The sequence below is a fragment of the Liolophura sinensis genome, chromosome 9, assembly GCF_032854445.1.
Source record: "Liolophura sinensis isolate JHLJ2023 chromosome 9, CUHK_Ljap_v2, whole genome shotgun sequence".
NCBI lineage: Eukaryota > Metazoa > Mollusca > Polyplacophora > Chitonida > Chitonidae > Liolophura > Liolophura sinensis.
The window spans coordinates 35,951,063-35,965,691 of NC_088303.1; the positions used below are offsets into that span (position 1 = coordinate 35,951,063).

The 14,629-nt window shown below is 38.2% G+C and overlaps 1 protein-coding gene across 1 annotated transcript; it reads right to left on the reverse strand.

The window, feature by feature from the left end:
- Positions 1–1,415: 1,415 nt before the first annotated feature.
- On the reverse strand, positions 1,416–14,571 carry LOC135475817 (beta-catenin-like protein 1). The gene is made up of 16 exons (XM_064755757.1): positions 14,542–14,571; positions 13,429–13,620; positions 12,280–12,386; positions 11,596–11,735; positions 10,845–10,942; positions 9,168–9,261; positions 8,402–8,493; positions 7,858–7,930; positions 7,010–7,068; positions 6,225–6,373; positions 5,528–5,706; positions 4,853–4,950; positions 3,985–4,065; positions 3,280–3,417; positions 2,511–2,583; positions 1,416–1,727 (listed from the first exon to the last, which is right to left on the reverse strand). Exons 1-16 carry the CDS (start codon positions 14,569–14,571, stop codon positions 1,639–1,641), a joined length of 1,692 nt encoding a protein of 563 aa, XP_064611827.1. The 3' UTR covers positions 1,416–1,638.
- Positions 14,572–14,629: the final 58 nt, after the last annotated feature.

A 14,629-nucleotide genomic window follows, 5' to 3' on the forward strand; every position in this document is an offset into this window, starting at 1 on the left:
GCAGGTATATGTTGTAGTTCGGTGCATGCACAAAATTTCTGACACAAGCCGTAAGTTTTGCGATCGTTGACATACATTCACACACGTCACTTGTAAGTCACCCATAAGTCGAAATGCTTTGAGATAATGTCTAGCGTACCCAAAACTTTTGTTCTAACCTATGAGTAACGTGCTTTGTCATTACCTATGTGTAATTTATATCAAATGTTCCAGACAATCACAGAATTTATTGAAGGTGTTTTAAACTTTTGAAAGGTTCTATCTTAGTTAGTAATACCTTATGTATACATCCAACTCTTTATGAATACCCCCAAAATAATAAAAAAAAAAAAAACTTCGATAATTCAGCATACACCAGAGTTTTAGAGAAATTTTCAAATGCTGGCTAAATTGTCAAGGTATGACCGGCATCTTGTGACATGCACAAGATGCCTGCATAAACCTTTGAAACAATGATCCATACGTGAGAAAAAACAATCAACAAAACCATGTTGAAATAGACTGGATAAACATTTACTATGATGGATGAGACAAATGTTTCTGTGGGATGACAATTCTGATGATGAATACATAATCAGTATATGTAGGAAAAGTTTACATGACCTGAACTTTGAAATCAAGCCGTTTTAAAATGTCCATTTCTATTCTGCGCTTTTCCAATGGGTTAATTATTGTATTTCACCTAAAGTTTGGCCTCTAAAAATGCATTTTCCGAAGCACACAAAGGCCCTAAAACAGCACTTTTGATTCCAACACTTGGGATTTTCTGTTAAAGGAAAAGACCTCTAAAAATCAAAGTAAGCATCACTAAGTAGACCAATTAAAAGTATGCATTAATATATTTCCATTTATTTTTTAGATTTTTGTGAAGAGAGCTAAAGGTGCTTTTTGACCACTTTTGACCACTAAGGTGGGCTTTATTGACCATACTCTGATGTCACAGGAAGTTTATCCAACTCTAATCACAACGCTGTATGTTAGAATAAGTTGGAAAAAGGTGATGTGATCTCAGAGTTCCGCATTACCATCAGTATGGCTCATAAAGCCCACCATAGTTTTCAAATATCTGAATATCTTTCAATACTTTCAAAAAAATCTGAAAAAATATATGAAAGAGGTTTTACACATAGTTTTCAGTTGTCTTTTTGATGAACCTCACTTCGTATTTTAGTTTTTCTTTTACTTTAAGAAATTAATCCAGGTGGATGAATCTATCAAATTACACAGAACACATCACTTCAGGAAACCTCAGGTGAAAATACAGCAATACATTGGATGCCTGCTCTACACAATTAATCTTTTATGATACAACCTCCCTCCCAAGACTCATTTTTAAAAGGAACCAGTCAGGCACACATGTTAATTCCTGTGGAGATCACACTGTCACCATTTCATAGACTTGCTCAACAACATGTCTGGAAGTAGCACATCTTTACTTGACACATCCAGGTCTTAGCTCAGTATGTGAAATCCTGCCCAGGACTTTCCTAGCATTTTCATCCCAGAGTCTCACGTTCTGTACAGAACCATATCAGGTTCAGCCTCTAAAACCTCCCTCTGCAGTGACTTCTTTATAACACAGTGACTTCTGTGCAACACAGCATCCTGGTCAATGCCATTAACCTCAGGCATGATCTGCTAAAATTTATCCACCAGCTGCAAAACTCTGTTCTGTTCAGCTTCACGAGCCTCAGCATCTTTAGCGTCTCCTATGTTACCCGCATATTCTGGAAGACATAGATGCACAATATAACGATGAAATAAAGCCCCGTCTTGCTTATGCATGGAAATTAAATTTATTTGTGAGTTGATGACATGGCACAGGATAAAGCAACACCTTGTTGCTGGACATGGGTCAGCACGGGCACCAACTTGCTGTTATGAGACAGCACAAATAACAAGTTGCGTATCCATGTGACAGCAAAAGTTCTACATGTGCCATCTTGCTAACATGGTACAGCACAGTATCAACTTCCACGCACTTCACTGCACATGAACCAACTTTTATTTATTTATTTATTTGAATGGAGATTTACGCCATACTCAAGGATATTTCGCTTATACACCGGCGGACAGCGTTATGGTGGGATAACAGCTTTCTGACGCAGCATGGGCACCAACCTGCCCTCTTGGGACGGCGTAAGTAAGAACTTGCTTACAAGGGACGACATAAGTACAAATTTCCTGGCATACGTGATGGTATACTGTTGGATATTGCAAGGATACTGTTGGGATGGGGCATCATGAATACCAACTTACTTACACAGGACAGCCTACTTTACCTGAGCTTTCCACTGTTACTCGTTTGGCCTGATTGTGAGAGTTATATTGATCTTAGGAAGATGTTTGTGTATTAGTTTTTTGAAAGGTAGGATGATATCCTACTGGAAAAATTTGAGTTTCACGGCCAAAAGTAATATTTAATGTCCATTACTTGCCTTTAAAACATGAACTTTTGCAGGCAAATTGTAGGCTAACTTCTAAAATGACTTGTTCTCCATGTGACTCACCTCTCATGATGTTACGTATAGTTTTGACGGATCCTCCTCTCATATTCAGAATCCTCATCACCCTCTGCTTCACCTGAGAAACAACAATAGCAGCCTATGTCACATTTGGATTTCATAATCCGTGGATGTCATGATATTATGTCATGATTTTTCAGGTGACATAAAAACTATAAATAAACTATAACTATATAAATTGAAATCATGTCACGCTCTGAGGCAGGTTTATAGACACTCTTTCTTTAGGAAAGGATTTATTTCATTATTGTTTAATGCTATATTCAAGAATTTTTCACTTATATGATGGCAGTCATGTTTATGGGTGCTGGAAGGTGGAGTGTATGCAGTGAATCACAGACATACGGCAAGATACTAACAAACTTTCCCACGTGGGCCATACAGAAATGCAGTACAGATTATGTCCCTGACATGTCCGTCTGCTCTGCTCAAACTGTATGTGCAATCATGGTATGATTTAGCTTGTACAGTACTTCTTGAGAACAAGCATCAACAATCAATTATCAGGGCCTTAAATTTTGGTAACAGCTGCTACAGGATGAAGGCCAACAATTTTTTCTTACACTCAAAAATATTATTTATTTGATTCTGTTTGTGCTGTACTCAAAAATATTTCTAAATGAAGGTGGTAGGGAGGAAAAAACGCGGCAAAGCTGTTTATCAAATGAATTTACTGTTTTATAAATATTGCTTCAAAATGATGAATTTCTTTTTAGCCAAACGAATGTCATTTTGAAATAGTAAAGTAACTCACAGAAGCTGGACCCGTTGCACATATTTCTAACATGATGTAATCAACCAGCTGTAATGTGAAGAGGCCAGCGTCCAATCTCTGCATATAAAACCTGTCCTCCACTTCTTCATCAATCTCCTCAGAGTTACGTAGGAGCCTCTACCAACAGACAAAACCTCAAATCATCAAATAAAACATCAATGGTCCATGCTTCCTTCCCTGTCTATAGATCAACTCGCGCTTTACCGTATAACTTATAATTGCATTTGAATCGGGCCAACACCATACAGTTAAATATATTTTTCAACAGAATTAACGGTAAAAATATTTATTCAATGTGTAAAATAGCGACACTGTTGACAATGAAAGACAATGAACCAGCTGAATGTGTAGGGTTGTCAATAGACATGTCATTAGTTGGGTTTGGATTTATTTTCAAGTTTCAAAAATTTAGCACCAATCCAAGCCTACAGCCACGATGTTGTTATTTTGTAAACATCCACTAGGGGAAGAAGTCCCCAGCATAACCCACCCCTATGGGTGACAATCCAAAAAAATTCCTTCATGTCAGTTTAAGTTACTTTTAATACTTGTCTTTCATTGAAAATAGACAAAAATCAGGTGCTGTCTTATACTTTAAATTCAAGTGTGGAAAAGCATGCAGGCCTATACATAAATTTATGAACTGATTTAACAGAATTTCTCGACTCGTTTTGTAGTACATACATTTTTCTCTTGTTCAATATGGTCATCAACTGCTCTGACTTTCTCCAGGTATTTGAAATGCAGCTCCAATAATCTCTCCACCTTAAACAGAGAATACATAAAATACTGGTACATACACTACAAGACTACACTTGCCTCTATCCACTCTGGTTGAGTACATTGCATAGAGCACTAAATCTGGTGATGTGATGTGACATAACCTTCTTCATAAAAATTTGCCCTAGTTATTTATGGAGCATTAATTATTTTCCATCAATTATTTCTTATGACCATCGTTAGGATCATTCTAGTCCTTAGCACTCATTTTTAGCACTCAAGATGGTGTGGAAAATACAGTTCATGGTTAGACCAGTACAGCTATTCTAACCACTTATTACATCACATTTCAGTCACACTTCGCTCCAAAAATCTGCCCTTCCTGTAAATCACTGAAGCTTTTGTTTCGTTAATTTCATGACCCCTCTGACAAAATCTGGAAACACCGACATGTTTTCTAAATTTACGTCCATTTCTCCTGTTTCGTTTATAATTCACTTACTTGTACAACATGTATACATCACCGACTTTCCCCATTCCATGTTTAGAGTGACTAATTTCTGTTTTAAACTCAAGAATTTTTCGTTTATACCACCGTGGTCAGTTTTAACGGAAGAGTCTGGGTTAAACCACAGGTCTTTGAAAAGTCACTGATGAACTTTCCCTCATGTGACATTAAGGTCTGCATGTCATATTGCAGAACACAAGTGCACAAATGGCCTCACAAGTGCTGCTGACTGCTCAATGTCTCTAATGCCCAGTGAGCAAAGGCAGATTGCAGCCCTATATAATAAGCTGATAGCCTTTACCTACCTATGATCTCATAGCTTACCTTTTCATGGTCATTTTCTGTAAATTTATTCACAAGCCTCTGTCTCTGAGTTCCTTGACAGTTTCTCAACAAGGAGGCAATGACTGAGCTAATATGCTCTGAAAGACACAACAGGCATCAGAAAAAAAATTATTCTATTTCTAAGGTCCCCCAGTACATCTTCAGCATGAAAAGAATCAGATGCCAGCCATCTAAGCAAGCTTGCCGTAAAAGGTGAGTGACTAACCTCTCCTCTCAGTGCTGTTGTTGAATAGTTAAAGATATATGGATAAGTACTATATTAATGTGATGCTCAGATTTTGATTTTAGTTTGTTATAGCAGATTCAAGTGTAGGTTTACAATTTCTTCTGATTTTCGATGATATTAAGTCAAAAGACAACTTTTTTCTATTTCTAATGTGTTCTCACCATGATGTGGCTGAATTACTGCAATACAATATGGCATTAAACCTTAATCATTAGTTCTTTCATTTATTCTAGCCCTCATGACTACCAGTTCAGTAGTTTGCCAGCATGTTGGAGAAACCAGATATGACATTCTGTACAGTGCACAAGTACACTCATAAGAATGGCCCTCCCTCCCTGCAAAATAAGCCACATGTTCCATTTTAATCATTTTTGGTATAAAACTGCTTGGAACTGAACTTCCCTCTCCAACGTCAAACTGTAACTTACCTTCAAGCTCCTCCATTCCTGGACCAGCTTTGTTTCTCTTTGGTGTCTTCATGAATAATGGAAAAACACTTCGAAGACCTAGAATGTCTACAAACTTAGTGCAGTTATCTGCCCCTTCTGCTCCTGCCATGGCATGATCCAGGACCTTGATACCACAGTTACGTGACATCTTCTTTTCTCTGAATAACGAAAACCAGTTTTATTTTCAGCAATCAGCAAATTAACTTATTTATTTCATTGGTGTTTTACGTCTTACTCCAGAATATTTCACTTACAAGATAGTGGCCAATAATATGGTGGGAGGAAATAGGGTTTAATGTAAACCCACGGCCATCTGCAGGTTGCTGACAGACCTTTCCTTGTAGGACTGGAGAGGAAGTCAGCATGAACTGAATTTGAACTTACAACAACCAAACTGGTGAGAGGCCCCTGGGCCATTGTGCTGTGCTAACATGCTATTCACCATGAAAGGAGGCCCTGAAGAATTTGTGAGAATTTAAGAATTTGTTTTAGGGACAAGCAGCTCTTATAAGCTGCTCTGCCTCTCTTTTCATTGGTCATTCTGTCTATCTTTAATAAATCCTTCAATTATGAAATCCGCCAAAAGGTTAAAAATAATAATTTTTTTTATCATGCAAAAATTTAACTAGTTCTTAGAGTTAGGTATGCTAAACCATGTACTGAAGCTTTCTCTTACCTCAACATGAGATTCATAAGTTGAAGCCCTTCCCCGCGTAAGAATTTATTTCTGTTGCCAGGCAACATCAGTGCTGAACAAAGACAGTTAAAAAGGTTTTCCATCATTTCAATTTCCTCTCTTGAAACAGGGTCGTGCCTCTTGTACGACTGCAATACAAATATCAGTAAATATTAGACTGCTGTGATATGACAAGACTTTCCACGATCTTTCGTGTGCACCTATGAGGCTTGAATTAATAAACATGAACCAGAAAATTTCGCAATATCAAAGGATGGCAGGTTTCGCAGTACATGTACATGGGCAGTCAACCATGTGTCAACTAAAATCTTGCAGTACCACTGATAAGTTTTCTGTCACACACAAGAAGTGAAACTATGAAAAATGACCCGACATTTCACCATCACTCTCATGATAGTGGCAAAATAAAATGCTGATATATATACAACCAGAGACAGGGCTCCCAGCCTTTATTCAGTTGGGAACCATTTTTTATACTGTAACAGGGTGATATATAACCACTATCTACCTCCGTGCTAGAGGGAATTTCCCTTTAGTTTTGTGGTAGAAGTATGGACTTGTAACCCAGAGATCGCTGGTTCAAATCTCCAGCTGGTAAACCCTGTCAGAACATGTTTTTCATATATGCATCCAGCATTATCTATGCTCTCAAGAACAAACTCTTTGAATAAACATTCATGTAGTATGGTTTGGAGTTTCCGATTCTATAACCCACAACGTCCACGAACTACTGTACATAGAATAAGTTTGAAAGTTTTACTTACAGCTAACTGCTGAAGCAAGACATCTATACCATCTGAGTCACCCAATAATTGACGATTTTCTGTGAACAAAATTCATGCACAATACCTTGAATATACATGTATTATAGTCAAATTATCATCTATCTCACTACTGTATTCAAGCAAGTAAGTGGGACATTCATGAAAGTTTCGCATCTAATCAGGTAAATTCCAGAAAAAGCCCTTGAAAAAGCCCATGTGCATTGTGCAAATTAATTTAGATGATTTAACTCACTTTTGCTCAGTTGTGATCACCAAAGTCTGAAAGTCTCAGTTACAGTAGGCAAAATAGTAGGAAATAATCCAACCTCTTGTGGGTTCATCACTTAATTCAATTCAAATCAATTTCCCTTCAACAAATTATTTGCTTTGCCAGATAGCACCTCAAGATGTGTTTTCCTTTTTGTTTTGCCAAATCATAACCTGTAACAAACATTTGGTTATAAAGGCCAATCTGGCCTTCCTTCTCATTTTGTTGTTGTTGTTGCTGTTGTTGTTTAGCCACTGTTTCTCATACAACTCTAGACTTTGTTGTTGTCAGTTCAACAACTTAATGGAGAATTCCTGTACTCATGTAACAATTATGGCAAAGAAGTGTGACAGTTACATGTGTGAATAAAGTCTTCAAAATGTACTAGCTTTTGTTTCAATTATTTCTTCTACCTTCACACCTACTAATCAAACATAGTGGTACTTGTAAAAGTACAAATTACTACAAACGTTGCTTATTACAAGACGATTTTGTACAAGACGATTTTGTGAACTACATAAAGTTATTGAAGACAAGAACAAATGGAAAGGCAAATTTCACAACACAAAATACAACTTACCATCATTACTCTGTAGTAAAATGGAGAGGATCTCACTAACATAAAGTTTGTTGCCATCAAATGGCATCTTGGCCTGTGAAAAACCATTATTTCATAAATTTTTCCATCATTCAGGCATAACTTATTAAAACATTATGCATCAACATTTATTTGTGACACGTTTCCGTCTTAAGATGAGACAAACAATTCACCTAAATTGTTAAAAGAACACGATATCAATCTTTAATGTCAAGATTTTAACAGACTTACAAGCAATAGCCTTTGCGTAATACTGGTTTAAAGGTAAAAAAAAAATCAATTTCCTATCTCAACTGTTAGCTATGAAAAATAATTGAAGACACCTATTCAGTTGTGTTCAATATTTACAAGAACACGCTTACTTAGTTGTGAAATGCAATAATTTTTCACTTAGGATAGGACTAAAGTATCTTGCATGATACACATTCTATGGGAAAAGGATAGTAAACTTGTTCACAACATTAGGGAATGTCTGTATTGTTTACTGCCAACTGTAACAAGTTGATAAAGAGTAATCTCCCCTGACCTTGATCCTCTTCAGTAACCAGACCATCAGTCCCTGCTGTGCAGCCTCTGAGCTGATATCTGGACGGAACTCTGTTATGTTCTCTATGATACCTGGTTGGAAAAAAAATACAAAGTTACTGTAATACAAACAAGATTTATAGCACCACACAGGTTCACATAAAATTTATATACAGGCTACATGTGCCGCACATCAGACAACACTGACAGCTTCATTTAAAGGAGAAGAAAACTTAAAAACATGACACTAAAGGCTGAAAAGAGCACATTTTGTTATATCTGGTGGTGCCTGCTGCATAATTTTGCAATTTTTCTTCGCCATAAATCAAAGCTGGCATAAATCGCTGAGTTCATTGCGTTCTCCATCTTTAACACCCTGTAATTTATGCTGGGGGTGTGTTGCCTCTCAGCCAATGAGAGTCGTTAAAACTGCCGACTAGTTCGTGTAAACTTGGAACCTACGTCCCACATTCCGTTTTCCCGATCATCAAACGGAAAACGAACTGTACTGTTCGCTACCTTCTGGGAAGAAGAGTCCTACCGGAAATGTACGAACTGCACTTTGGCAGTTTCCGATATTTTACAGATATACAGCAGTCAGTCAGGAAACTGACAATAATATTGGAGAAAATACTGTACTAGGCTAAGTTAACAATTCCGTCCAGAGCTGAATATATTTTCTTTTTTATTGTTATTGTTTAAATAATGCCACAATCGCAAATTTTTTTACTGATTTTGATGCCAGGCCAATTATTTAGGCCGCTTACCCAAACTGCTGTGAACCCCATCTGCTTCTTCTTTCACTGTTTCATCAAGCCTCTCAAGATTCTGTACTAAAACTGCCACAATCTGACCTTCCAACTGGTGGAGAAAAAAAGACACAAACACATCTATATAGATCTGCTAAAATACTGCTTGGCTTGCATGAAATAAAAGTGTCATGCTTTAAAATGAAAGAAAAACAAACATTCTTGAGGCATTAGAAACAATGCAAACAGAGCAAAATACAGCCAGAATGGTTAGTAAATGGATGAAATGCCCTGAAACTTGAACGTCTAACATCTAACTCATCATGGCGAAGTCATGAACTAACTTTCAATATAATATGATGTAACATTATGACAAAAAACTTTCGAAAAATGCCTTGTGACAGACCGACTGATGGACTGACAGACATGGCGTAAATTTATAGTTCCCTTCAGTGCAGGCAGGGGATTAATAGGAAAGGGTATTGTACATGGTAATGGGAACACTGGAAGCCACTGAATCAACAAAATTACACGCTGTGTATGAACACAAAACTGCATTTTCAAAGTTTATGTAAAACATAAAACCAGTGTAACCTTATACAGCCACTTTTACCACCAGTGCAACCTCATACAGCCACTTTTACCACCAGTGCAACCTTATACAGCCACTTTTACCACCAGTACAACCTTATACAGCCACTTTTACTTACAGTGTAACCTTATACAGCCACTTTTACCATCAGTGCAACCTTATACAGCCACTTTTACCACCAGTGCAACCTTATACAGCCACTTTTACCACCAGTGCAACCTTATACAGCCACCTTTACCACCAGTGCAACCTTATACAGCCACTTTTACCACCAGTGCAACCGTATACAGCCACTTTTGCCACCAGTGTAACCTTATACGGCCACTTTTGCCACCAGTGCAACCTTATACAGCCACTTTTACCACCAGTGCAACCTTATACAGCCATTTTTACCTACAGTGTAACCTTATACAGATACTTTTACCACCAGTGTAACTTTATACAGCCACTTTCACCACCAGCGTAACCTTACACTTTTACCACCAATGTAACCTTATACAGCCACTTTTACCACTAGTGTAACCTTACACTTTTACCACTAGTAAATCTCATCTGTATCAAAACCCCTCAAATGAAACTTTGCATCTGTACCATAATAATATTAGCTTATTGTGAAGTGCTTTGTACCTTGCACAAAAATAACAATCGAAGATTGGCCTACACACACAGATTCAGCCTGCCTGGAGAGAATTGTTTCAATCTCCCTGTTCTCAGCAGGCAATGCACTCTGTATCCAGCACTTGTATATCCCTAAGTCACCTTTGATCTTCACTTTCGTATTTTGCTCAATTTGAAAATCAACATATAATGAAATCTATTCCACTGATGAGAGCAAATGATGAACACAGCAGTGTCCTCTGCCCAATGCTTTTATATAAAGTTACCTCCCTTTGTTACTGTACAATATGAAAAAATGCAGCTCTCCAGGATTCAATATCGCTCCAAGTACAGGACGATCATGTGGTATGATCCAACTGATTCCAGTGGACCACATTTATAGCTATATAATAATAAGAAATACTGGCAACCTCCAAAAGGCTCCAAAAGTATATGTTGTCAAAGAAACTCTACAGCAACTATGCTAGAGTGGAAGTCATACATACCAGGGTGTCGATTAAGCTCTCTGCCCCCTCCTCGCTCTCGTTCAGAGTGTCCACATCCGTGAGTTCCTGTAATAAATCTACCACAGCCAAGGCTATATGTGACCACTGTCAAGGAAAAGCATTCTCATTACTTTGAGATAAATGGTGCATTAAAAGCAAAGAAACATGAAAAATAGACAGAAAGCATCAGTAGATAGACAATTAAAAATTGTTTTATATTTTTGGGAAACAGAATTAAATGCACTCAAATATGTGGAGGCTAAAGGTGGGCTTTATGGACCATACTTTGTTAATGTGTGTCTACCAGCTGAAATTTGTCAATTTGTCAATGGCTAGTTGTCCTGTCAAGTGCTTTATTTATTTATTTGATTGGTGTTGTATGCCGCACTCAAGAATATTTCACTTATACGATGGCGACCAGCATTGTGGTGGGAGGAAACCGGGCATAGCCGGCGGGAAACCCACGACCATCCGCAGGTAGCTGACAGACCTTCCCACTTACAACTAGAGAGGAAGCCAGCATGAGCTAGTCCTGTCAAGTGTATCACATGCAAAGCTGTCCAGAAAATAAAAGCAATGAATTTGTTTCATTAAGCAGTCATAGGATATTAGACGTTAATTGTTACTGCCATGGTGATAAATGTACATCATATGTGCTCTCAATGTAGTTCTGATCATCTTAGCTTAGGAGTGCCTTGTGGGTGAGCACAATGCAAGAAGAGCATTGAGCCCCTGACATGAATAAGGATATCTGTGTTGTCGTGAGTGAGGAGCTGGAGAAGTGACTGGACAGTGTTCAGCTCCACCAGTACATGGTACAGCTCAGGAGCAGTGGCTATCACATGCAACTCCTGAATCATATCGTGTAGTTCTACCTCGGACTCCATAAATCTGAAACAAGAACAGCCAAAAATGTTGTTCAGTATGACCTATTACTATTTTCCTTTCAAGCAACAAATTTATTTCAATACGGCTGAATGCCCTAATCAAGGGCTTTTCACTAATAAGATTGCAATCAGTTTAATGAGTTGGGGAAAGAAAAGTGCCCAGTTAAACAAGAGTGGCTGGGGTAAACCACAGACCCTTGGCAAGTTACTGATAAACATTTCCACTTGTGATAGAGATTTGCCGGTAATATTAGAGAGAGACAGTTGGCCTTCCATGAATGTCTGACTGTGCAAACAGTCATTTTCACCTCTGTTAACAGTTTGTTGTAACCAAAGCTCCACCAGCTACGAAAGCAATGAAAATTTTGGCAAAGAAAGGCAGAAAAAGAAGAGTTGGAGTGATAGTTAGGATATCTAAGTGATCCCATCAACCTTTTCTACACTCAGCCTTGCAAACTGTTTTACTATCAGCTTAATAAATGCAAAGCTGGCTCATCTGTCAAGCTTTTGTGTATTTGTACAAGTGCAAGGCCTTGTAGGTATCTTACTTTTCTGGCAAATCTGGAAACTTCACTCTCATCTCCTGATTTTTATAAACACGTTTCTCAAACTGAAGCAGCATTTTCTTCAGAGTTGTTTCATCCATTGGTTCTGTCTGAATGCAAAAAGAAAAAAAAATCATTTAGAAGGCAATTACATGTGTAACAACATGGATGCAACAAATTCTGAAATATGCCAGGTACACAGTTATGTATGCTAGACAGCACCTGTGGACAAAAATCCTTCTTGATGAAATACAGATGAAATACAATTTCTTATGTCATCACTGCAGCACTGCCTAAACAATTTTTTGCTACTCAGCGTTGCACTTCCCTGAGTTGTCAGCAACACACATGGGAAGCATAAAGTGAATTAAAGTCATACTAAAGACTTTAAAAATGGTATTAGTTGCTGCCTCACTTGGCGCTCAGCACTGAGAGGTTAGCGCAAGGATACAGGACTGGATGGATGGCCTGTTGTGAGTTTATTCTCACTGGATGGGGTGTCATGTCTGGTGCCTTCGGCAAGATACTTCCCTGGCAGCAGTACTTAGGTTGCATGGACTCAACCTGCCTCAAGAAGACACAGTATATGTTTACACACATAATGACTGTTTGTCTTCGTATGACTGAACCGGCCCTGATAGCACAGTTGTAGAGCGTCTGGAGTGGTAGATCCAGGGTCAATCCTGGGTTGAATCACACCTAAGACAGTAAAAGAAGAAGTTGTAGCTTCCTCGCTTGGCTTTCAGCATGAAGGGGGTGGTGCAATGACTGGTTGACCCGTATCAGTATAATGGCTCGGGCGGGGCAAATTATTTGCCTTCGGTAAGGCATCTCAGTGAAGCAGCACTAGATAAAAGAAGGGTGTAAATCCGTTCTGCAACAAGGAGACAAACTACACGTACATGCACTCTAAGGATTCTTTCATCGTCATATGACTGAAAAATTGTTAAGCACGACGTTAAACCCCAAGCACTCACTCACTCACTCATATGACTGAAAAATTGTTCAGTATGACCTTAAACCCCAAGCATTCATTCATTCATTCACTATCTGCACTGATAAGGGGCCACTACAGCAGATGATGGCTGATGTACATATACAGATACCATTGTGCCTGGGTAGTAAAAATTATACAGAGCTTTAATATCTCACTTCTGGTTCTTCTTCCACCATTTTTAGGATTTTCTCCCTTTGTTCCTCACTGATTCCCCCTCTATCCTCACCAGAGGGCGCTGCACCAAAGCCCGCCCCTCCACCTCCTCTCCTTTTCCGTCTGTCCCCATTAAGCGATTCCTCATTACCATACTCTCCTGGCTTTCTCTTGATGCCAGTGGGTCTGTCAGGCTGTAACAACATTTACCGGTTTATTTAATATGTGTTTAATGTCTCTGTTTTGATATAATTTTGAAACTTTCTTGAGTTTAGATAAATTCAGTTTTTCCCGAACAACATATATTTAGCCAGAGTTTGAAATCAGGGGTCTCTTGTCCAGTTTGTCTCCTATTTTCTCAATCTTTCACATGTTTATTTCTCAGACACTGAGACATCCCCAGACTGGCTATACCTAAGCACATTGATAAGCAGTCAGTACCATACGTTACAGGCACATATACATGTATAAACAGAAAAACACATTTTAACATACAGCTGGCATAGTTGAGTTGAACACCTAAGGATCCAACACTATCTGACTGGCCTTTTATTTATACATTTAATTCAGTTACCAGTCATGTTCCTATATTTATAAACAAACAATCATGTAAAAAAAAGATGGCCTTTACATGATGCTATGCATTTACATAAAAATAAATAGTAGAATATTTTTGGTAATGTTTTTATCAATATCATTATCTTATTTAAATGAAGGGCCAGTAAATCCTTTGCACCAGTAGTTATTTTCGGCCCCTGAATAGTGTAGAGTCTTAAACAGTCCTATAGATTCCATGTATTCTGGGAATTATTTCGATGGCCTGGTTGTTCTCTGTAAAATAGGGATACAGGTAGAGTCAAATAGGCATGGTTTAGGCATGGAATTTACTTTCACATTCCCTTTTTTTCCTTTTTGCAGTATGGACCCGAGTTGTTTCCCTTGCGCACAGAGGATACGAGCAATTTATCCCGAAACACTGCAAAATTCACATTAATCATCAACATTTGTTGACTATTTGGATAACTGGGAGGAAATAATGGTCTGTAGCTACAGACACTGCATTCTTTAAGGGCTTCAATATTATACTTATAGTATTATACACTGTTAAGACAGACCTGAAAAGACAGTAACTCGCCGACATCCATGTTTACAGCGTGCTGCGCGCGCAACAAAAATTTCCCGTGTGACGTCGTATGAACCAAT

Excerpts from the sequence above, each read along its gene's own strand:
- LOC135475817 (XM_064755757.1), bottom strand. The coding sequence starts at position 14,571 with ATGGATGTCGGCGAGTTACTGTCTTTTCAG. Across the intron at positions 6,374-7,009 it reads TCTTGCTTCAGCAGTTAGCT|TCGTACAAGAGGCACGACCC; the intron begins GTAAGTAAAACT and ends TTTGTATTGCAG. Across the intron at positions 1,728-2,510 it reads TATACGTAACATCATGAGAG|AATATGCGGGTAACATAGGA; the intron begins GTGAGTCACATG and ends TATGTCTTCCAG.